General features: G+C 45.9%; 1 protein-coding gene across 1 annotated transcript in view; it reads left to right on the top strand.

Moving 5' to 3' along the window:
• Nucleotides 1-25,967, top strand: part of DDX43 (DEAD-box helicase 43) — a 433,112-nt gene that overhangs the window by 275,661 nt on the left and 131,484 nt on the right. The window contains exon 11 of the mRNA XM_077490306.1: nt 17,477-17,564. Coding sequence (XP_077346432.1) covers nt 17,477-17,564 — 88 coding nt within the window. The remainder of the gene's footprint in view (nt 1-17,476; nt 17,565-25,967) is intronic.

Below are 25,967 nucleotides of genomic sequence, written 5' to 3'. Positions count from 1 at the left end.
GGTCCCAGCTCTCTGCAGGTCATTCACTAGGTCCCCCCGTGTGGTTCTGGGATTTTTGCTCACCGTTCTTGTGATCATTTTGACCCCACGGGGTTGAGATCTTGCGTGGAGCCCCAGATCAAGGGAGATTATCAGTGGTCTTGTATGTCTTCCATTTTTTAATTATTGCTCCCACAGTTGATTTCTTCACACCAAGCTGCTTGCCTATTGCAGATTCAGTCTTCCCAGCCTGGTGCAGGTCTACAATTTTGTTTCTGGTGTCCTTCACAGCTCTTTGATCTTCACCTTAGTGGAGTTTGGAGTGTGACTGAGGTTGTGGACAGGTGTCTTTTATACTGATAGCAAGTTCAAACAGGTACCATTAATACAGGTAATGAGGACAGAGGAGCCTCTTAAAGAATAAGATACAGGTCTGTGAGGGCCAGAAATCTTGCTTGTTTGTAGGTGACTAAATACTACTTTTCCACCATAATCTGCAAATATATTTTTTTTCAAAAATCAGACAAGGTGATTGTCTGGATTTGTTTCCACATTTTATCTCTCATAGTTGAGGTATACCTTTGATGACAATTAAGGCCTCTCGTCTTTTTAAGTGGGAGAACTTGCACAATTGGTGGCTGACTAAATACTTTTTTTGCCCCACTGTATAGAAGCAGGTATCTTGGATACGAAAAAAGGGTTGGAAACCACAAACGAGGAAAGAAGTTTAAATGAGCTGACCCCAGAAGTGACCCAAAGGGCAGAAGCAAATATGGCCAGACAACAGTGGAGGTCAAAAGGGGGAGCCAAGTATAGGGGAAAGCCCGACCCAACAATCAGACAGTCTGTGGCGGGGGTGTAGGTGGCTTAAATCTAAATCATATAGAAAACATAAATAACATCTCTACATGCATGTGAATTTAATATCGAAACACGGTCAATTTGAAGGATACTAAAAGCTAGACCTACCTCGCTTTAGAGTGGTTAATATGCTGGATTGAAGGAGTACACAATGGAAGAAACTAGGAGGGGGGGCACATACCGCGTTAGGCCGGTGGATGGTTTAATGACAAGTTTGGTAATCTGCAATTAAGAATTGTTTAGTGTGTGTGTGTGTGTGTGTGTGTGTGTGTGTGTGTGTGTGTGTGTGTATATGTATATACTTATAGAAATAAGTTTTTAGTATAGCTACTATCCAAAATTGGGTTGTATATGCCCACCAATGTCAGTCCATTAAAAATAAATGGAAAGTATGCTTACTTATAGCTTTACTGTTGCAAAAAATGCGACATCCCATGGGATGAACAACAGTAAGGGGGATCACCTAAATGGATCAATGTATGTGACTTAAGGTGGGAAGCATAAGCCTAAAATCAAGATAAAAATAATAATCAGTATATGGATTATAGTAGCTAAAGTTAATGGATGAGCACAAATCTCATCCATCAGCCAATAAGGGTAGACAGAACACACACCAAATATTTTGCTTAGAAGAGATGATTATATAGTCAATGTAAGGCAGATCTTCCCACTTGTTATGCAGCAGCATAAACCTGTATTCTAGAGACTGTCCATATACATATATATATGCATCTCTATCCTAATCCATGCAGGGGGAGGTATCAGGAAGGTAGGAGAAAGAAGATTGAAAGTGGGGGACAAACGCACCCACATCCTTGGGTCAGTCAGAAGGCATTACAGCAGAGTACCATCCACGGTGGGGGTGGGGGGCATGCAGTGCTTGAAACCGCCACAGAGTAACGCGTCTATTAATTTCCCACACATTTAAAGAGGGCCTTCAAACAAGCATGTGGCAATACACGTCACGATATTCTATTTAACAAAACTCCTACATCCAAAACCACTGGTCCAATCAGGATCATTACTCGGTTCTACAACCAACATAAAGAAATCAAAAGGACTGTGAACAAATATTGGCTTCATTGCTGGTACTTTTGTCACCTCTACCCCAGCATTTACTTTTAGGAAAGCTCGTTCTATCAAAGAAGTGTTAATTGAGTTTAAAGGCTCTTCAGGCAAAGATCCTGTAAAAGATGTGGTACCTTCACGTGTGGAGGTTGCAACTATTGTAAGTATATGCACACCAAATACCATGCCCTTTTGCCTAATGGTGAAAAATACCATCCAAAACACTATGCCAACTGTAAAACAGAAGACGTGGTTTATTTGCTTCTCAGTACTGTTCCTGTTTCTATGTGGGTAAGACTAAGATGGCGTTTTAGCAACGGGCCTATAGGCACATTCATACCTTGAAAACCTGTGATCCCGATCTCCCTCTAGGGCGACATCACGACAGTACATTGGGGCGGTTTTCCAAAGATTTCATCTTTAATCCTGGATCGAGTCCACATAGGAATAAGATTCTGCTGCAGCACGAGCAAAAGTTGTATATCCCCACCAATGTCAGTCCATTAAAAAATAAGTGGAAGGTATGCTTACTTCTAGTTTTCTGGCACCGAAATGCGACACCAGTAAGGGGATCACCTAAACGGCTCAGTGTATGAGCCTTAAGGTGGGAAGCATAAGCCTAAAATCAAGATAAAAAATAATAATGGTGTGTGTGTATATTCTCATTCTCTCTCATGTCACATGTCATTTGCAGCCTTGTCAGTGTTGAAGGCTTGCCATTTAAAAATGTCGCTGCCGAGATACAGAGCAGATATCCTGTGTATCTCGGTGGCTTTTGGCTATTTTTGTCCGTTCTCGGCAGCCACTGAGAACGGCAGAAAGACCCGCAGAACCTCAAAATCTGCAAGGGATCTGCGTATAACGCGCACCCACGATTTCCTCCTGATTCTAAGGGGAAAAAGGGTGAGTGTTATACGCCAATATACGGTATGTGTGTGTGTGTATGTGTATGTGTGTGTATATATATATATATATATATATATTTACAGCTTACCAAACTTGTCATTATACCATACACCCCCCCCCCCCCCCCCCCCCGTTTCATATTAACCACTCTAAAGTGAGGTAGGTCTAGCTTTCAGTATCCTCCTAATTTACTGTGTTTCTCAAAATTAAATTCACATGCTTTGACCCGCATGTAGATATGATGTTCATGTTTTTTATATGATGATGATTTAGATTTGGGCCATGGACGGTTTGCTTGTTGGGTCGGGCTTTCCCCTATACTTGACTCCCCCTTTGACCTCCGTTGTTGTCTGGCCATACTTGCTTCTGCTCTTTGGGTCACTACTGGGGTCAGCAAAAGTAAACATCTTTCATTGTTTGTTTCCAACCCTTTCTTCATATCCAAGATACCTGCTTCTATATCTCTGGTTAGTAGACATGCTTCGCCTAAAACTGTAATTAAGTGCCTGTCTTTTCAATGAAGAATTTGTTTTCAAAACAATTCTATACGTATATTTTGTATTCATTGTATTTTTTTGAATTGTAGATATCATAAACCTTTTATACCATCTTCTCCTGACGTATAATCTTGAAACTCGCAGAGTTTCACTCTGTACAATTTGCACAAGAGTGATCTAAAAATAGGTGGTTTTCTATGATCTCATGTGGCTCCATATCAAAGAACTTGTAAAAACTTGTGATACAAATTTTCCATGTATCTGTTTTTAGAGTTTGTACTATTAAACTTATAATATTTCTCTTATATTCACTGTCCGACACAGCTCCTCTCTTAGCCATTGGGTTGTTATGCCCTATTACTAGGAGATACTAGGCATTAGTTGTAATGCAACACTCAGAACTTAGTTCTACCCAGGGGGCGGTCCCTTGGGCAACAACCCTCCACCTTGCCATGCAGTCATCCATTTCATTTTGCCTAGTGAAGGAGAAGGACCTAGGAACCCTGCGGGCCCATCGGTCCGTGTTTTTTTTATTTTTTATGCAGAAGCGTGACTTTTTGCGCAAGATGAATGATCCTGTGATCTACTTATCAACAGCCGGCTGGGTGACAGGCTGGATACCCTTACCCTTATCCTTGTAGTATCCCCAGTCCTACCATCGAGCGTGTGCAGGCCTCAGCTACACGCTCGGCAAGCCACAACGAAAACCTCAGCTCCAGAGATGGTCGTGAGCCTTTATGCTCCCGAGCATATATATATGACCGGGCTACTGATGTCTGCGCCACAGTATGCCGGGCCAGCAGCCACCCTGTACCGATCAGTGAATGGGTCTGTGATGGAATGTCTCCCAGCTATTCAGGACTGGTAAGTACAGCTCTCCCTGCCTCGGCGGGGCTGAGCAGCTGGGAATTCCTTGGGAGGTCGATTCGGAGGTTTCTCACCTCCCTCTCTTCTCTCCCCTGTCCCTATCTCCCCCCCCCCCCTCTGTGGGGATGCTGCTGTGGCTGCTGAGCGGTGTGTTTGTGTCTATGCAGGGGCTCTACGGGGGACTCTCACCGGGGGGGGGGGGGGGGGCTGCGTTGGCTAGCGATGTCCTGGGTCCTGTTCTTCATGCCCCTGGAAGGTGTCTTTGAGGGTTTTCTGATGTCCTGTACAGCGCTGTGTTCACTGCCATAGTTTTCTCCCTGTACCTCATTGAGCTTCTTTGGCGGCCATTTTAGGTGTGGGCAAGGGCAGCATGCTCTCCTGGGTTTCAGCTGCCATTTTCCTAGTGATCTCCTATTCAGGATACTGGCGGCCACTTTCTTGAAGCCTGAACACATTTTTCAGTGTTCTCTAGCGGCAGCATGTGCTCCTGTGTTTTATGTCTTTGTACTGGATGTTGGGCGGCCATTATATTGAAGCCTGAGCACATTTCTAGAAAGTTTTAGGTCTCATTCCGGCTGCTGCCACCGACACAGCATTGTTTCTTCTGCACCTGGGAGCCCACAGGGACTACAGGTACTACTTACAGGATAGCGTAGAACTCCTCAGGGTGGTGAGCCCGGCGGGAAAGAGCTCCTCAGCCAGCGGCAGTGAAGGATGGTTGGACTGTCACTGTCCTAAGTCCCCTTAGGGTGGCAGACAGGGTAGGGTCATCATGGCTTCAGAAACTGGTGTTTTTCCCCCCAAAATACAGGCAATTGCAACCGGGTCACCTGCAGACTGCGCAGTGCCCATGGACGCCCTTGCGGCAGTCCTCAATTTGTTCATTGCCAAGATTACCCCCCCCAGTCCTCCGGAGAGAGCTCTGACGCAGACTCGGGTCCTGCTGAGGCTGGTGACCCCTGCTGTCTTGTCAGGCGACACTTACAGGACCGTTCGGACAGTGAGGGCGAGTCCCCGTCCGGGTCCGGGTCTGTGCGCGACAAATTGCTTGTTGGAGCACTTATCACATCTGTGCGTGATACCCTGAAGATTCAGGAGCCAGCAGATCCCTCTGCTTATGTACCGGTCCCTTTTGGGTCCCACAAGCCAGCACGTTCACCAAAGGTGTTTCCGTATGACTTTTTTTTTTTTTACAAGTTCATTTACATTTACCTGTTCGGTCCCCAAATACATGGCGGTGCATTACCCTTTAGAGGAGTGCCTTGTCAAAAAATGACTCCTGCATTCAAGGATCCCACGGACAGGAAGGCCGAGGCAGTGGCTCGTTCCTTGTTTACGGTTATGAGGTCAACTGTGCGACCAGTACTGGCATCCACAATTGTGTCGCAGACACTGAGTGGGCAAAACTTTTGCCCCGCGAATTGGGAGAGCACCAGGCTTCTTCTGTCTGTGTGGAACTAGCAGACCAACTAGTGCAAGGCCCTAAGTACGTCTGACGCGGCCCTGGATAACTCTCCCTCTGTTATCCAGGGCTTCAGTGTCAGCTGTGGTGCTGAGGTGCCCGATTTGGCTAAAATGCAGGTCTGCTGACCAGTCATCCAAAAAAGCACTGACAGATCTTCCCTTCCTTGGCGACTGACTCTTTGGAGTCTCTTTGGATGAGATTATTAAAAATGCCACCGGTGGTAAGAGTACCTTACTCCCACAGGCCAGGAAGGCTAAGGAGCCACGCCGTAGGCAAGGGCCCTCTTTTTCCGCTCACAAATGGCTTTTGCGTCTGCCCGGAGCTTCGGCAAAACGTCCCCAGCCCGACAGGAAGACCACGGACGGAAAAAAAACATCCCTGAAAGCAAGCCTAACAAGCTTGTGAATAAAAGTGCTTCCGAATGAAGGTTTGCCCCTCACCCATGTCTCGGGTGGCTGGTCGCCTTCGGGAGTTTGCAGCCCAGTGGTCCTCTTGGTTATCCGACCAATAGGTCTGCGATCTGATTTCCTCAGGCTACAAGATAGTTTCTCTCTTGGCCACCAAACAGATTCTTCCCCTCCAGCATTCCCGTATCCCCAGCTTGCCGGGAGGCCCTCTTGGGGGCAGTAAGGGACCTGCTGAGTTGCAGGGTGGTTGTACCGGTTCCGGAATCGGAACATTTACAGGGCTTCTACTCAAATCTGTTTGGACATACCCCTTCTTGGGAACTGCAATCTTGGTCCTAAAAGCCCTCAATGAGGTTCAGAACTGGAATCGGTTCGCTCAGTAGTCGCTGCACTCCATCAAGGGGACTCCCTGGCGTCCCTGGACATCCAGGATGTGTACCTGCACATACCCATGTGCCTTCGGCATCAAAAGTTTCTGCAGTTTGCAGTCGGGGGAGCCAACTACCAGTTTGTGGCTCTTCCTTTTGGTCTGGCTTCAGCCCCCCAAGTCTTTACCAAGGTATTGGCTCCAGTTTTGGCGTTTGCGGCAACATGGGATCGCGATCGCGGGATACCTAGATGATCTCCTGAGGACATTTTCTGCCTCAGAGGAGGATGTGGTGATCACCATGCAGACCCTGCAAGAATTTGGGTGGCTGTTGAACCTTAAGAAGTCAGTGATTGTACCAACCCAGCGTCTGGAGTACTTAGGCTTGCTGCTGGACTCCATGGAAGTGAGAGTTTTTCTCCCTTCAGACAAACTGCAGACTCTCAGATCCACGGTAAAACTGCTTATGAACTGTAAGTGGTCGTCACTCCGCTTTTCCATGCGAGTCCTGGGTCTCATGGTAGCCTCCTTCGAGGCAGTACCTTATGCCCAGTTCCACACCAGAGTACTGCAGAAGGTGATATTGACAAAATGGGACAAATATCAGTTGTCCCTGGATCGACAGATCCAGGTGAGCCAGTCAGTGAGTCTCACTGATCTGGTGGCCGATGTCCCCGGTGATTCAGTCCGGGAAATCGTTCCTGCCTCCTGAAGTGGACAGTGATCACAACGGACGCCAGCCTATCCAGCTGGGGTGGAGTGATGGGGGTTCAGTTGGCTCAGGGCCACTGGTCGACGGAAAAATCCAAGTTGCTGATCAATCTGCTCGAATTGAAAGCGATCAGGCTATGCCTCTCCACATGGTCGATGAGAATTCAGGGGTGTCCGATCAGGATCTAGTCAGACAACGCCACGACTGTGGCATATGTCAATCACCAAGGTTGAACAAGAAGCACAGCTGCTGCACGGGAGGTCGCTCACATACTTTGTTGGGCAGAGCAACACGTACCGCCCCTGTCGCCCATTTACATCCCGGGAGTGGAGAACTGGCAGGTGGACGATCTGAGTCGCCAGATGCTGGACTCAGGAGAATGGGTGTTGCATCCGGAGATATTCAGGTTACTGTGCCTGAGGTGGGGCACATCAGATATGGATCTTCTGGCCTCCTGTCTCAATCGGAAGGTGCCACGATTGGTGTCCAGGACAAGAGATCCGTGGGCAGACGCGCTGGTGGCTCAGTGGGATCAGTACCAGCTGATCTACGCCTTTCCCTCACTGAAACGGTTACCACGCCTGCTTCGCAGGGTGGAAGCTGAGGGGATCCCAGTAATACTGGTTGCTCCAGATTGGCCTCAGCGTCCTTGGTACGCAGACCTGCTGCGTCTGGTGGCAGACGCTCCCTGGCGACTGCTGTTGTGAGAAGACCTTCTGTCTCAAGGTCCGATTATCCATCCTGCTTTACCATCGCTGTCTTTAACGGCATGGCTATTGAGAGCCAGGTGTTGAGGAACCGGTGTCTGTTAGACTCGGTGATCCCAACTATGTTGAGAGCATGAAAATCTTCTTTCTGGAAGATATACCCTCGTACCTGGAAGGCCTACATCTCCATGTGTGAGGAGAAAGTATTGCATCCACGCTCCTTTTTCTATATCCAGGATTCTGCTTTTTCTTAAGCAAGGAGTAGACCAGAAATTAGTGTTGAGCACCATTAAGGGGCAAATTTTATTGACCCCTGGCGTCATACTCATTAGTGAGTACCTTCGTTCAGGGGGTACGACATGTAGTCCCTCCGGTGCGTCCATCGTTACCCCCATGGGATTTGAACCTTGTGTTATCGGCGCTTCCAAAACCGCCGTTTGAAACAATTGAATCTTTCCCAGAAAGTGGTCTTTTAGTGGCCATCACATCAGCCAGGAGGGTTTCGGAACTGGCTGCCTTGTCTTGCAAGTCGCCCTATCTGGTTAACCACAAGGATAAGTTGGTCTTGCAGCCACAACAGTCTTTTCTACCAAAAGTGGTCTCTGCTTTTCATATTAATGAGGACGTTGTATTACCATCTCTGTCCTAAGCCGAAAAACACCCTAAGGAGGTGGCCCTTCGTGCTCTGGACGTGGTTTGGGCTCTGAAGTTGTATTTGTCTACCACTGCTCCCTTTCGGAAGTCAGACTCACTGTTTGTTTCGGTGGCTGATCCCAAGAAAGGCATGGCGGTCTGGATCAGACAGATTGTAGTGCAATCCTACGCCTTGAAGGGGGCAGGTTCCCCCCTTTCCGGTCACGGCCCACTCCACAAGGGCAATCGGAACGTCTTGGGCCTTCCTACACCAAGCGTCTGTCGCTCAGGTGTGTAAGGTGGCGACCTGGTCGTCTGTTCACACGTTTACCAAGTTATACAAGGTAGACGTCAGTGCATCGGCTGATGCCTGTTTTGGCCGCAAAGTTTTGCAAGCGGCCGTATAGTTTCAATTGAATATGCAATATGCTTCCTTTTTTCCTGGTTTTTCGTTAAAAACACAGTACCGTTAAGTTAATGGGCTGTTGCATTACATTCCACTGTTTTTTTTTGTGCGGTTGTGGGTAGTCACTCCTGTTGAGGGTACCCTGGTTTGGTGGTGGATTTCTCCACGCACTTTTTTTGTAAAGTTTCACTAGTTCCCACTTGCCACGGTGGATGAAGTTTTTATGCTGTTTTCCCACCCCTCGTTTGGCACTGCTTGGGGACGTCCCAATGGCTGAGAGGAGCTGTCAGTCGGTGAATATAAGAGAAAATAGGATTTTTTTTGTCATAAAATCCTTTCCTCTGTAATTCACCGACCGACACAGCACCCGCCCCTCCTTTTTATCTTTGCGTTATACTGCTTGACAACGTACTGATGACTGCATGGCAGTGTGGAGTGTTGTTGCCCAAGGTACCGCCCCCTGGGCAGAACTAAGGGTTCTGAGTGTTGTATTACAACTAAGGCCTAGTATCTCCTAGTAATAGGGCATAACAACCCAATGGCTAAGAGAGGAGCAGTGTCGGCCGGTGAATTACAGAGAGAGAGGGATTTTACGGGGAGTACAAAGAAATCCTATTTTTTATATCGATTGTCCACATATACAATTTTTGAGTTCATTGCCTCTTAAAGTCCTGCCAGAGGGTTCCGGTTTTGCTGTTTCTAAGTGTGTTTACATCATCCATCATCCATCAATCATCATCATCCATCAATCATCCATCAATCATCATCATCATCCATCATCGATTGGACACAGCTGATCACGCGATAAAGATCTGCTGATTGCCTCTTTACCCCTATGATCGGCTATTTGCAGAGGACACATCGATCAGAGTGTGCCGCAGTGGGAGCAATCGAGGGAGGATGTTATGACGCCCTCCCAGAACTGGCCGACCGCACTGTAGCCTCCATCTTGTTATAGCTCTATCTGCAAGTGGTTAAGGCAGCTTACTGATGGGAGCGGTTTCAGGCCCTATTTTCCAGCCTCCCAATTCACTCTGCATTGTGTATCTCCTATTGTAGGGATTTCATTATTTTGCCCTATCATCTTACACTGCAGTTCATTCCGGTCTTGGCAAACATTTCTAGTACTTCCAGAGCTGTTAAAAGGCTTCCTCACACTAAAGGTTTGACCCCTCTTATGGAGGCAATGGTGGTGTTTGCTAACACTTACCCAGCCATCTTCTCTCTTAACTTGTTCCAGGACATGTGCAGTTTGTTTGTGGTCTTCTCCTTTCCAATCTAGTTCATCTCTACTCACTAAGGAAAGACCAAGAGTTTTTTTTTTTTTTTTTAAGTTTGTTATTTTATTATTATAATGGGTGTGTGTGTCTCTTATTCTACTCAGAATAAGATTTCAGGGCTCAGTAACCCCTATACAAGAACTCCTGTCCTGGAAGACTCACATACCACATTGCTGATACTTCACTGGTATGGACTATTTTAGTAGTCTGGCTTCCCATGACGTTCCCTCGGACACAGCCGTTTGTCTGAATTATAGTTAAACTTGTAAAGACTCCTCTAGTTAGGGCAGTTTGCAGCTTATTTTCCCCTCCTGTTCCTTATCTATTTAGACCTTCTCTTACTGATGTGATTGACTACTTCCATTCACTATGGTGATGAAATTTATTTTTTTCCCCTCAACCCCTGCATAAGCAGTTGTATCCCTCTGTTTGTGGCTATAGGCCTCCAAACAACTAAATTCTGTCATCTAATATATGACAGCTGCAGTCTTCCATACTCCCCTAAAGCAGGGGGTCAAAAACTGGCAGCTCTCCAGCTGTTTACAAAACTACAAGTCCCATGAGGCATTGCAAGGCTGACAGTTGACTCCCACAGGCAGAGGCATGATGGGACTTGTTGCAAAACTACAACTGGAGGGCTGCCAGTTTGAGACCCTTGCCCTAAAGGCTGTTTTTCACACTTTTGTTTTTTTCCTTGGCATTTTGTTGTCTAGGTAGGAACATCTTTGCAGACACCTTTTTCGCAGGACAAATTTGTCTCTGGTTCATGTAAAAAAGTTTTGTTGAGACCGTGTCGTCGCTATTCATTGCCCCTTATGAGATGGCTTTTTTCCCTTTTGCGAATTATACTTGGACAGCGCAGGGGTTGTTCATTTCTCTCAGGGTACCAGTTTCTAATCCCCTCTACCTGGGGAGGTTAGTTACACAACCTAGAACCCAGACTACACTGTTTTGCCATGATATGACCTTTCCGGCTTTGCTCTCCGGCCCTGTCCTGAGCTCCAACATTTTGCATTCCTTTGACAGGGGGGAAATAAATGCTTAATGACTATTGAATTAAAAAAAAAATTGAACAATGAAAAAAATCATAAAAATTAATATGTATCAAAAAAGAATAAGACCCAAAAGAGTCTTAAAAGGAAAGAAAAATCCCCCCCAAAAGCAAAGCATATGGAGGGTTGCATTTTTAACTCCTTCGCACCTAAAGTTAAAACAAATGTTCATGGCTAAAAACAAGTTTGATATGTATTAGTGAAATTGTACATATCGCCACCACTACTTTGTGCATCTAGGTCAGGGGTGCGCAACCTTTTGTAGAGTGAGGGCCACTTAAGCAACTTGGTGACCGGTCACGGGCCACAATAAGCAAAGCAGGCGGATGACAGGTCCGTGCAGAGCGGACACAGCCCACTCTACTCTATGGGTCCTCCAATCCGATCTGCCCTGACGGAAGGTGATTGATCCCCCTTCCGGTTTTTTTTTTTTTTTTTTTTAGCTAATCAGTTTGGAGGTAGGTGGGTGTAAAGGGACACAAATCTGTTTACATCTGCTGCTTCATATAGGTGAATAGAGGGTCAGATTGAGTCAGACCGATTGTGTGAAAGGAGCCTTTCACACTAATGCAGCGCAGTGCCTTTCCTGTGGGTTAGCTACACTTTGCCATAGACTTCTATTATATCCTGCAGGTGTGGTGCACTTTCTGAAAGCACACCAAACCCGCAGGTAATAACAGAAGTCTATGCCTCAGTGCAGGTAACCTGAAGGTGCACTGCACCTGCGGATCAGTTTGAAAGCAGCCCAGTAACCACTGCGCAGATATGCCCATATATACACTGCATTTTAAGTAATAAACTGACCTTTAACCACTTAAGAACCGCCTCCCGCTGATGTACATCGGCAGAATGGCATGGCTGGGCACAAGCATGTACCTGTACGTTGCTCTTTAAGTGCCCAGACCCGGTCCGATCGCTGCTGGTGTCCCACAATCGGGTCACAGAGCTGAAGAACGAGGAGAGGTCTGTGTAAACGAACCTCTCCCTGTGCTTCCTACTGTGGCTGTCACCGATCGTCTGTTCCCTGATATAGGGAAAGACGATCAGTGATGTCAAATGCCAGGCCACACCCCCTACAATAAAAAAAAAACACAACGTCATACATAACCCCTCCTCGCCCCCTAGTGGTTAACTCCTTCACTGCCAGTGTAATTTACACAGGAATCGGTGCATTTAAATACCACTGACTACTGTATAAATGACAGTGGTCCCAAAAACGTGTCAAAAATGTCCAATGTGTCCGCCATAATGTCGCAGTCATTACTAGTAAAAAAAAAATATATATTAATAAAAATGCTATAAAACTATCCCCTATTTTGTAAACGCTATAACTTTTGCGCAAATTAATCAATAATCGCTAATTGCGATATTTTTTACCAAAAATATGTAGAATACGCATCGGCCTAAACTGAGGAGAAAAAAAAAATGTTTAATATATTTTTTGGGGATATTTATTATAGCAAAAAGTAAAAAATATTGCATTTTTTTCAAAATTGTCGCTTTATTTTTGTTTATAGCGCAAAAAATAAAAACCACAGAGATGATCAAATACCACCATAAGAAAGGCCAATTTTGTTTGGGAGCCATGTCGCACAACGCCCAATTGTCGGTTAAAGCAATGCAGTGGCGAATCGCAAAAAGGGGCTTGGTCCTTTGGCTGCAAATTGGGCCGGGGCTTAAGTGGTTAAAGCGGGAGTCCGCCGTTTTTTTTTTTTTTTTTCTAAAAGCCAGCAGCGACAAATACTGCAGCTGCTGACTTTTAAAATAACGACACTTACCTGTCCAGCGCGCCCGTGATGTCGGCACCCGAAGCCGATCTCTCGATCATCTCTCGGGTGTTGCCGCCGCCATCTTGGGTATGGGAATCAGGAAGTGGAGCCTTTCGGCTTCATTTCACGGTTCCCTACTGCGCATGCGCGAGTCGCACTGTGCAATAAGGATGGTCCCCGCTGTCTCTGGGATCCGTGTGTTTCCCAGCAGGCAGCGGGGGGACCTTCGGAAAGGGGTGTAGAATCTGCGGAAAGGGGCGTACCTTCTGCTGAATCTACGCCGGAAGTGGGTGCAGATACCTGTACTGTACAGGTACCTGCACCCCCCCCTCCCCCCTGCAAGGTGCCAATTGTGGCGCCGGAGGGGGGGAGGGTTCCAATGAGCGGAAGGTACACTTTAGGGTGGACCTCCGCTTTAATAACAAGAGACGGCGCTATACAGGAAGCATCAGCTTATACAGCTCTGCTCCACAGCTGCTTGCTTTGCCGGCTTTATTAACAACACGGATGCTCTGGGATGGCGGGTCTGCAACCCATGATCTGGGCTTGCCAATCTGCCATCCCATAGGAGGAGTTTGCATGTTCTCCCTGTGCCTGTGTGGGTTTCCTCCTGGTACTCCGGTTTCCTCCCATGCTCCAAAGACATGCAGGTAGGTTAATTGTCTTCTGTCCAAAATTGGCCCTAGTATATGTATGCGGACCTCGGATTGCGGGCTCCTTGAGGGTAGGGACCAATGTGAGTGTGCAATGTACAGGGACAATTGTAGACACTCACTGGATGGACTGGTGTCTTTATTCAACCTTACTAACCATGTAACTACCTAAATTAAATGAAATTCTCCTGCTCCTGACAAGTGCAGAGATACCACATGTGTATGTTTCTTTTGTACCTGTAGTACAGCTCAGATATGTCAAAATACTGGCCCTGTCCTTTGACCCAAACACCAACCCTGGCACTGACCAAGATCAAACCTTGATGTAGGTATGTTCTAAAAAATCCCCCCCCCCCCCCCCCCTTCAGAGAGATGCAATGTAGTTCTCTCCTCCATTCAGGGCTCATGCACACATGACATTTTAAAAATGCCACACTGCTGCCAGGAAAAAAAGCATTCTTAAAAATGCACTGTTAGCAGCGTTTTTTTTTTTTTTTTTTTTCAGTAAACGCTCCCTATAATATAAAGTTGCCAAATGCGACTAACGGCTTATTACAGCGTTTATCAGGATTTTTGGGCATTTTTCATTTTACAGCTTGTGTTTACTGCTCCTGGGAGCACAGGCTGTCTTTTTTTTTTTTTTTCTACTGCCCTTAAACGCTTATGCCTCTGACAGTTTGTGTGCATGGCCACATAGGCTAATGTGGTGGGGCGTTTTTTGGCAGTTTAAAAAAAAAAAGTCAAAAGCTCCTAACAGCAGCTGTAAAAACGTCCTGTGTGCATGAGCCCTAAGAGAGAAAACATGGAGGCAGGCTATGATAGCCAATCAGAGGCTATTGCAGTGATCGGGTGACCCGGAATTCAGGTTCTGGGTCACGATTGTTAGTATGGGGCTCTTGGGGAGATCAGTCTCTGTGCTGGGAGAGCGCCACGGTGTGCTCTCAGCTCAAAGACCGATACGCAAATACGCGGCCCCATGGAAAAAAAGCCCTGTCCAGTGGGCTCACATAATTGTGCAGGCTTGGCTCCAATGGGTTAATTTTATTATCAACATACATAAAAACACCTAAACTGGGATAAATGGACTACTTGCAAGAGTGCACTATAATATAATAATATACAGTGTATGTATGAAGTAGGCTCCCCATGACAGTAAAAAAAAGCTCTGCCTAGTCTTCTGGCATTTAAATTGCATCCCTGTAGAAACTGGTCAACCTTATACACCCTCTTCCTAATTCTCAATTTCTCAACACTTTGCACTCCTTGTGCAAATTTCTGGTACAGAGAACTTTTCCTTGTTACCAGCTGGGGCTGCTATAGGACCTCATGGCCATCCTGGGCTCTATCCTTTTTAAAAAGATTCCTTGCTGTGGCGGAATCCTCATAAGATTCAGTTCTCCTCCTTCTATTCCCATCAACAGTGGTTACCTTCCTTGGACTCCCCTTCCACTTGGGGACAGTTTAGTCTGAAAGCTGGTGTGTTCTCCTTGACACCAAAATGTTTCCTTTTTTCCCTTGAAACCACCTACATTTTCCTACCACATTCTTCTGGCTGGCACAACATTTTGCCCCTTTTGATTCCCTTAGGGCAGGGATATGCAATTAGCGGACCTCCAGCTGTTGCAAAACTACAAGTCCCATCACATTGCCTCTGGGTGTCATGTTTGTGGCTGTCAGTCTTGCTATGCCTCATGGGAGTTGTAGTTCTGTAACAGCTGGAGGTCCGCTAATTGCATATCCCTGCCTTAGGGTTTTATCATCAGGCATGACGTATATGGCTTTTCTCTTCATTCCTTACTAAAAGGTACCTTTTTTGGAACTTCTCCCTCCACTTTCACCGACCTGGGTGCTAATTTTCCCCCTTTTTTCTTTCTACCTTCCAGAAAGGGGTCCCTCTTTCCTTTTGCCTTCCCTTCGCCTGTGTCCTCATTTAAAATCATATTCTGAGACCTATACACCATTTGGAGTCTGCACAATATCTTTAAAGAGAGCCACCACCTAAATTCTGTTTCAGGTTACTCCCAAACAATTGCTAGGCATCTGTTTAGTCTCCATTGTTGCTCTTGCAGCACAGGGTGTATCTATTGTTAGCAAATTGGTATAGGCCTGTTGTCCGCCTTTTTATTTTTATTTTTTTCTGTGGCCTGTTCCTGCTGTTGTACTGTTACCCACCACTCGATTATTAGTTGGGCATGGTCTATGAATCGGTTCCTTTGTCATGTATTGTACTATAAAGATGAGACATTTGATGAACTTGTAAAGTCCTTATCTTGGAGTAGAGTACAGTGTACAGATCCCTTCCTTCTCTTATCTGTGATCTTTATTGCTTGCTAACAAAACTGGAGTCTCACACAGTGGGCAGAGTTATATATAAAAACACTACTAGGGGGTGGACCAAGCAAAATTTTTGCCAATGCACAATCACCTGAAAGTAGCGGCATATAAGTAGAGGTCGACCGATATGGGTTTTTCTCTGGCCGATGCCAATGCCGATATTTAGAAATCATGGCGGCCGATATATGATGCCTATTCTTTTGGGCCGATATGTTAGGCCGATTTTTTTTTATTTTTTTTTTTATTTTATTTTTTTATCCCCCTTCATCTCATAAAACCTAACAGACACCTTTCCCACTGGGGAGTTTTTTTAGGCGCTTTTGGGCTAAAAATAGCACCTGTAAAGTGCCTGCAAAACGGCTCCCCTGCAGTCTGTGTGAAAGACAGAGTGCTTTCACACTGAGGCGATGCAAGCAGCACGTTTGGAGTGGTGTGTACCACTTCTCCACCACTCCTGCCCATTGCGGTGCTTCACGAGCGCATTTAACCTCTTCGGCCGCTAGCTAGGATTATACGCGCCCCACTAGCAGCCGAATAGCACCGCTAAAATGATGGTAAAGTACTGCTAAAACTAGCAACATTTTACCATCAACGCCTGCCGGCTCCAGTGTGCAAGCAGCCTATAAAATAAAAAGTACTCAAAACTTTTGGACGAAAAAAATAAAATAAAAATGGACTAACTTTACTGTTTTCGTTTTTTTTTTAAAATCATTAAGTGTATTTTTTTCCCCCCAAAAAATGCATTTGAAAGACCTCTGCGCAAATGCTGTGTGACATAAAATGTTGCAACAACCGCTATTTTATTCCCTAGGATCTCTGCAAAAAATATATATATACTTTTTGGGGGGGTCTAAGTGATTTTCTGGCAGAAAATACAGGACTTTTACTTGTAAGCAACAAGTGTCAGAAAAGATTTAGCCTTTAAATGGTTAAACTGAGAACTCTACACACTGAGATGACTTCATTCAGAAATGTAAACATTGTATCTTTCTGTTCTTTTCTTGGCAGGCTGCCCAGAGAGGAGGAAAGACGTTTCTATGACGACTCAGGCAACTTACACTGACTTCTATTACAGAAGTCATTCCCAAGTCCCGCTGTTCTAAATCGGCCTTTTTATCAGCTCAATCGGCCGATGCCGATTAATTTAAAAACGGCAAATATCGGCCGATATATCGGTCGACCTCTACATATAACCCATGGTCTATGAATCAAATCCAGTCCTGTACTACACTTCAAGATACGGAATATACAGATGCATCAAAATTCCTTGCATCTTGGCCAGCAATTGAAAACCTGTTTCTAGCATTCAATTAAAAGTAGATATTTAATCCTTTTTGATGCACATCTTTATGGAGAGTACCTTTTTTTGGTTGCAATTTTTTTTTCTAGGAATGCGTGAAAAGATGCTGACCATGGAAGCAGTTAATGTAGACTTAACTACCACTTTAATGTAGTCTGAATTTCCTTTCAATATGTTACTCAGATGTGTATTTTTTTTTTTTCTCCTTTTTAGTGCCACGTGGCCAGATGGTGTTCGCCGTTTAGCCAGAACTTACTTGAAAGATCCATTGATGGTGTACGTTGGAACACTTGATTTGGCTGTAAGTAGTGGCCTTAAGGGCTCAAAAATAAGTATCTCATAATAATTTATAAAGGGCATCTGGCAATCTTTAGAATTCTGACGTGCCTACAGATAACAGTGCAGGCAACGGATTAATGCAACTGTTGTATAGAATTTGCCCACTGCTCTCTGTCCCAAAATAGTAAAAATCTTTTTTTTTTTTTTTTTTCCCTTAGTGTTACTAAACCCAGTAATATGAAAATAAATAATATCCCCCACAGTGCTCACAGCTTATACATTTTCTTTTTACATTGAAATACTGCCACTATATACCTTTTTGGATGATCTGTATATCACGGTTACATGAGAAACTGCAGTTTCTGCAGTGCTGAGAGCTCAGGTAGGAGGAGATTTTCGCTACAGCCTGTATTAATATCGTAACTTTGAGAACAAGGAAAAATGTTCTCTCCAGCATAAGACACAACTGAGCATGTGCAGGTCGGCTACTCTGCCTGTGTTAGCTGGACTTCCCCAGATACAGTGCAGGTGGGAAGGATCTGTGCATACAGGATAAAAGCCTTTTTACACAATGCAGAGGATTAACCCCTTAAGTTCCACAGTGAGTATTACATAGGTGAACAAAATGAGCTGCGCTTAAAAACAAAAAATTATATACCTGAAACCTAATCCAAAACTATACCGATAGATATAGAAAAGAACAATATTAAGTGACGAAAATATGATTAGTAAATAGTATACATAAATGCTATCATATCATCATATAAGTGAATAAAGTGTATACTAGATCTGAAATGAAGTTAACATAAATAATATAGAGAAAACCCCCACAAAAATTAATGTATATTAAAACAAAAATTATGTGTGCTAAATCTAAACCAATAAAATTGACAAAAATAGTATTCAAAAGCAATAGAGTTCATATATAATGAAGAAAAAATTGTCCAAAAAGTATTGTTGATTCCTCAAAATTGATATTAAGGTGCAAAAATATCCACAAATGCGTGTATATAGAAAATAATCAAAACAATCCTCCACCAGTGAGAAGAGGGGCCGCTTACCAGAGTTTTAGATCCCAGTGTTAGTGAGATCAGTAAGGCAACAGCACAGAGGTTTCTGGATAAACCGTCACAGGCACCACACCGTTTGCATCTCCAATACGAAGGCTCCAATCGGGAAACTAAGGTATCGTAGATTGCTGACACCACGCTGCTTCTATCTCCAATACGAAGCCTCCAGTCAGGAAACGAGGGTATCGTGGATCATGTATAAAAAATCAAAGGCACTCGCATAGCGTAAAACCACTTGGTTTAATGAAATAGAATAAAAAAATTTACACTCACATATGTATAGAACAAACGATCACATAAAAAACGAGCCGGCCGGACTCGTGTGCCGCCCGCACTTCCTGGTTGGGCGTAGAACGCGGAGACGTCAGAAGACGTTCTGACGTCTCCGCGTTCTACGCCCAACCAGGAAGTGCGGGCGGCACACGAGTCCGGCCGGCTCGTTTTTTATGTGATCGTTTGTTCTATACATATGTGAGTGTAAATTTTTTTATTCTATTTCATTAAACCAAGTGGTTTTACGCTATGCGAGTGCCTTTGATTTTTTATACATGATCCACGATACCCTCGTTTCCTGACTGGAGGCTTCGTATTGGAGGTAGAAGCAGCGTGGTGTCAGCAATCTACGATACCTTAGTTTCCCGATTGGAGCCTTCGTATTGGAGATGCAAACGGTGTGGTGCCTGTGACGGTTTATCCAGAAACCTCTGTGCTGTTGCCTTACTGATCTCACTAACACTGGGATCTAAAACTCTGGTAAGCGGCCCCTCTTCTCACTGGTGGAGGATTTTGATTATTTTCTATATACATGCATTTGTGGATATTTTTGCACCTTAATATCAATTTTGAGGAATCAACAATACTTTTTTTCTTCATTATATATGAACTCTTTATTGCTTTTGAATACTATTTTTGTCAATTTTATTGGTTTAGATTTAGCACACATAATTTTTGTTTTAATATACATTAATTTTTGTGGGGGTTTTCTCTATATTATTTATGTTAACTTCATTTCAGATCTAGTATACACTTTATTCACTTATATGATGATATGATAGCATTTATGTATACTATTTACTAATCATATTTTCGTCACTTAATATTGTTCTTTTCTATATCTATCGGTATAGTTTTGGATTAGGTTTCAGGTATATAATTTTTTGTTTTTAAGCGCAGCTCATTGTGTTCACCTATTTAGTTTGATATCGGAGTATTACGATTAGGGTTGCTGCTTATAGGTTACTTTCTTTTGCTGTTTGAGTAGCGCGGTTTACCCTCTGTACCGTGTTAGTGAGTATTACAAGCCTGCTATGTTGCATTTACAGAATTAATTTACTGTTGTGGGGTTAGCACTTTAAGGCATTAAGATTAAAAACCTTCTGTGTGTAGCAGCCTCCCCAGCACCCTCTAATACTTGCCTGAGCCCCATCTCTGTCCAGTGTCAACGAGTCCCTCGGTTGTCCGAGACTCTCCCTCCTGATTGTCTGAGGCACAGCAGTTGCGCGATTGGCTCCCGTGGCAGTCAACTAAAGTCAGTTAGCCAATCAGAAGAGGGTCACAAACGGCAGCTCTGTGTCTGAATAGGAGACAGAGTTGCAGCTCAGCTTGGGTGCCCCAATAGCAAGCTGCTTTGTTGTGGGGGTACTCGACAGGAGGGAGGGGCCAACATCTCAGAAGAGGGACCTGAGAAGAGGATGATCCATGCTGCTCTGTGCAAATCCTCAGAGTAGGCAAGTATAAAAAGTGTATTTAAAAAAAATAAAAGCAAGACTTTACGATCACTTTAACTGAATATTTTTTTGGGAGCCCCTGTTTTACTTGCCTGTACCCCCACTATCTCATCCCAGGGATGAGCACACCAGCAAAAGCCAGTGTCTCAGGTCTTGATTGGATGGATTGATAGCAGTGCAGCCATTGGCTTCCACTGCTGTCAATCAAATCCAATGACCCAGGGGGCAGTGCCGAGTCATACATTCACTTCTATAGACGCTGAATGAATGACTCGAGCGTGCCCACAAAGGTAACCCCCTTGGGAGAGAGCTTCTCCTAGGGGGATTATCTAATGCAGGGAGGAGCTGCGAGAGCCACCGAGGGTCCCCAGAAAAGGATGTTTGGGGCCACGCTGTGCAAAACTAGCTGCCCAGTTGGAGGTAAGTATATGTATGTTCAAAAAAAATAAGCTTTAGTGTCACTTTCGTTGTTTTGTACCTGCAATGTGGCCCAGAAACTAAAGTGCAAATTTTTTTTTAATCTTACCTAAAACACACTGATATATTTAAAAAGAAAAATGCAACCTAAAATATGCTGACCTGACCCTTTGACCCTGGCCTTAAACCCTGTTAGTACGAGACTCAATGAGAGCCTGGTCTATGTGCTGGGAGCAGACTGTGCAGCGCTCCCAGTGCAAAGACTGGTACACATATATGCAGCTTCCAGGTTTAAAGCCCACCTACTGCACGCTGCATTTGTGTTAGTGTCGTTATGAGGTTAATTACCTCCAGTTTCGTTACCTACAAACTAGAAGTAGTTCTTTTTGAATCTGGAGCAATAATAGCACCACATTGTAAAAGTGGCACTATTGAGAGCTACCTGTTTTGTCACACTTATTGGTAAAGTTACCAAAACAGGCAGTAGAGACTTAAATGTGACACAGGTCATTTTAGGGGGCCAATGGCGGCAGAAATCTGTAGTGCTTTATTGAATTCCCTTTCCATCACTCCAGGAGAAATACAAAAACATTTGTAAATAACTTTTAATTACCAACTCATCTCACAGGATGAAAAAATGAGTTTTCTAACCGTTTTTTCATGTCACATTTTTAACCAGTTGTTTTGGGCAAAATAACTAGATAAAGCCTGGTGTGAGGCATGAAACTGCTGTTGAGAGGGCCAGTTCTGCAGTCCATGAAAGAAGCGGTGTGGAAAAATAAAGTGGTTGGAAATGCTGCGAGTTGTTCAAAATCTCTTCTAAAGTAAAAGTTTGAGCAACAACTTAGTCTTTTTTTTTTTTTCTTTTTCACCCTCACTGATGACACTTCTTTGACATCTGGCATGTCTAAGCCCCCTTTGTGGTTTCTGGAGTCTAGAGAAATAAAGTTAGCACTTTAAAGAATGGAACCAAGGAGGTTCAGCGCACCTCACACTGTAGCTCTGGCTGCCACAGGATCCAGAACTGAGGTAAGGTACCCTTTTTTCAGGGTTCCAGACAGCAGTAGAAACCTGACCTATGATGAGTTCAGAAAAAAACGCAAAATTATGGAAGGGTATTTTATTGCGTTGTGTTGCTGTGCATATGCAATTACCAAATATATTTTAATTTAAAGGGGTTGTAAAGGTAAATATTTTCTCTTATATTCACCAACCAACACAGCTCCTCTCTGTAACTAAATGGGTTGTATATCCTATTAGGAGAAACTAGGCAAAATTGTTACACAATACACAAAACTTTAATCCCGCCCCAGGGTGGCGGACCCCATGCTATCAACCCTCCTCCTGCTGCTAGCAGCTTCAGCTTATATTTTGCCTAGCAAGGAGAATGACCTAGGAAATCCTGCGGGCCTCTCGGTCCATATTTTTGCTGCAGGTTTGGTGCTTTTTGCGCAAGATGAGAGATCCTGAGATCTTCTATCAACTGCTGGCTGGATGACGGGCTGGTTAATGATATCCTTGTAGTCCGCCCAGTCCGGCCATCGAGCGTGAGCAGGCCGCAGCTACGGCTCGGCAGGCCACGACATACCTCATGCTCCAGAGGTGGTCGGTGAGCTTCAATTTTCCGGGGTGTACATATGACCGGGCTACTGATGTCTGGATCACAGTATACCGAGGCCAACAGCTACCCTGTAACTGCGCAGGCATAGGTCTGTGATGGATTGTCTCCCAGCTCTTCAGGACTGGCAAGTACGGCTCTCCCTGCTTCGGTGGGGTGAGCAGCTGGGTATTCCCTGGGGGGTCGATTCGGGGGACCACCTCACCTCATCTTCTCTCCCAAGTCCCTATCACCCCTCCTTCCCCCCTCTGAGGGGGTTGTCTGCATGCGCTGTGTGTGTGTGTCGCTGTTTCTCGCCTGTGGGGGCTCTGTGCGGCTGGCGTTAGTCCTGGTCTAGGTCTGGGGGTTCCAAAAAAACAGGTTTTGTGGAGGTTGTTCTGACTGTTAGCAGGCAGCTCATTTTTATTTTTGTGATATTCACCGCACGGCGCCGTTCCAGCGACCATCTTGGTTTTGGGAAAGCTATAGATTCACCTGGTGAGCTTCAGCAGCCATCTTCCTTAGGATTCCTATTGATTACATTGGCGGCCATTTTGTGAAAGCCTGAATGATTTCTTCACCGCTGTCCTCTTGTGACAGCATGACATGTGCCTTCTCGTTACTTCCTGTATCCACTGTGTGTGTGGGACACTGAATGGCTTTGTGCTGAACGCTGAAGCTGTTCTGCAGATCGTTGCATCGCTGTTGGAGCTGCTGCTGCTCACGTTTTTTTTCTCCTCTCTGCAACTGGGAACCTCCTAGGGACTACAGGCACTGTGGATGGTATTCAGAGAACGCCCATGGTGGTGAGTCTAGTGCTAAGTAACCCCCCCCCCCCCCCCATGTAGCAGCAGGAGGGTGGGACCTGAAGATTCAGGAACCAGCGGATTCCTCTGCTGATGTTCCGGTCCCTTTTGGGTCCCGCAAGCCAGCACGTTATCCTAAGGTGTTTCCGTATTTGACTTATTTTGACAAATTCATCTACAGGGAATGGGTACGTCTGCAACGGACCTTTTCGGTCCCCAAAAATTTGCCGATACGTTACCCCTTTGAGGAAAGCATTCTCAAATGGTCGGCTCCTCCGGTCGTTGACCCCCCCAGTATCTAGGTTAAATAAAGTAACCACGATCCCGGTTGAGGGGACTCCTGCATTCAAGGATCCCACGGACAGGAAGGCCGAGGCAGTGGCTCGTTCCTTGTTTACGGTTGTGGGGTCAGCCGTGCGACCTGTACTGGCATCCGCACTGGTGTCGCAGACGCTGACTGACTGGACAAAACTTTTGCACTGTGAATTGGGTGAGCAGAATGCCTCCCCTGTCTGCATGAAGCTAGCAGACCAACTAGTGCATGGCCTTAAGTACGCTTGTGATGCGGCCCTGGACACTTTCTCTCTGTTATCCAGGGCTTCAGTGTCAGCTGTGGTGCTGAGGCGCCTGATTTGACTGAAATGCTGGTCTGCTGACCAGGCATCCAAGAAAGCCCTGACGGATCTTCCCTTCCTTGGCGACCGGCTCTTTGGAGCCTCGCTGGATGACATTATTAAAAATGCCACGGGTGGTAAAAGTACTCTACTCCCACAGGCCAGGAAGGCTAAGGAGCAACGCCGCAGGCAAGGGCCCTCTTTTTCCGCTCACAAGTGGCTTTTTCATGCGCCCGGTGCTCCGGCAAAACGCCACCAGCCTTACAGGACGCCCACGGACAGTCAGAAGCGTTCCTGGAACCGCAAGCCTAACAAGTGTATAAACTATTTTATACCTGGGGTTACTGTTGGACTCCAGGGAGGCGAGGGTTTTTCTCCCCTCAGACAAATTGAGGACTCTCAGATTGGTGGCAAATCTACTGATGAGCTGCAAGTGGTTGTCGCTCCGCTTTTGCATGCGAGTGCTGGGGCTCATGGTGGCCTCCTTCGAGGCGGTAACTTATGGCCAGTTCCACACGAGAGTCCTGCAGAAGGAGATTCTGACGAAGTGGGACAAATCTCTGTTGTCTCTGGATCGGCAGATCCAGGCGAGCCAGCCAGTCAGGGACTCCCTGATCTGGTGGCTGAGGTCCCCTGTGGTTCAGTACGGGAAATCGTTCCTTCCTCTGACATGGACGGTGATCACTCCGGACACCAGTCTGTCCGGCTGGGGTGAAGTGATGGGGATTCAGTCAGCTCAAGGCCTCTGGTCGACTCCAAGTTGCTGATCAATCTGCTCGAATTGAGAGCGATCAGGCTGTGCCTCCACACATGGTCAATGAGTCTTCAAGGGCGTCCGATCAGAATACAGTCAGACAACGTCACGGCTGTGGCGTACATAAATCACCAAGGAGGAACAAGAAGCTTAGCCGCTGCTCGGGAGGTCGCTCACATACTTCGGTGGGCAGAGCGACATGTACTGGCCCTATCGGTCATTTACATCCCAGGGGTGGAACATTGGCAGGCGGACTATCTGAGTCGACAGATGCTGGACCCAGGGGAGTGGGCATTGCATCCAGAGGTGTTCAGGCTGCTGTGCCTGAGGTGGGGCACACCAGATGTGGATCTACTGGCCTCCCATCACAATCGGAAGGTACCGAGATTCATGTCCAGGACCAGAGATCCGTGGGCAGACACGCTAGTGGCTCAGTGGGATCAGTACCAGCTGATCTACGCCTTTCCTCCACTGAAACTGTTGCTTCTCAGAGGAAGCTGAGGGGATTCCAGTAATTCTGATTTCCCCAGATTGACCTCAGCGGGCCTGGTATGAGGACCTGGTGCGCCTGGTGGCAGATGCTCCCTGGCGACTGCCGTTGCAAGAAGACCTCGTATCTCAAGGTCCAATCTCACCCCGCTTTACCATTGCTGGCTTTAACGGCCTGGCTGTTGAAAGCCAGGTGTTGAGGAACCAGGGTCTGTCCGACTCTGTGATTCCAGCTATGCTGAGGGCATGGAAATCTTCTTCCAGGAAGATATACCATCGTACTTGGAAGGCCTTTAGCTCCATGTGTGAGGAGAAAGGGTGGCATCCGCGTTCCTTCTCTATATCCAGGATCCTGCTGTTTCTTCAGCAAGGGGTGGACCAGAGGTTGGCGTTGAGCACCATCAAGGGACAAATTTCAGCCCTGGCTGTATTTTTCCAGCGACCCCTAGCGTCTCACTCATTAGTGAGTACCTTTGTTCAGGGGGTGTGTCCTCCGTTACCTCCGTGGGTTTTGAACCTGGTGTTGGCGCTTCAGAAGCCGCCATTTGAGAATATCAGGGAGATTCCTCTGTTGACCCTTTCATGGAAGGTGGTCTTTCTAGTGGCCATCGCATTGGCCAGGAGGGTTTCTGAACTGGCGGTCTTGTCCTGCAAGTCGCCTTATCTGGTCATCCACAGGGATAAGGTGGTGTTGCGTCAGCAACCGGCCTTTCTACCGTAGGTGGTTTCGGCTTTTCATATCAATGAGGACATTGTATTGCCATTGTTGTGTCCTAAGCCGAAGCACCGCAAGGAGGTGGCCCTTCACGCGCTCGATGTGGTTAGGGCTGTGAAGGTGTATTTGTCTGTCACAGCTTCCTTTTGGAAGTCAGATTCACTGTTTGTTTCGGTGGCTGGTCCGAAGAAGGGCATGGCGGTCTCGTCTGCCACCATTTCCAGGTGGATCAGACA

This window comes from Lithobates pipiens, unplaced genomic scaffold (genome assembly GCF_037356315.1).
Source record: "Lithobates pipiens isolate NorthernLeopardFrog02 unplaced genomic scaffold, aLitPip1_a1.2 Scaffold_18, whole genome shotgun sequence".
Lineage (NCBI taxonomy): Eukaryota > Metazoa > Chordata > Amphibia > Anura > Ranidae > Lithobates > Lithobates pipiens.
Note: the sequence above shows the minus strand (reverse complement) of the source record. Positions and strands in the feature narration are given on the sequence as shown.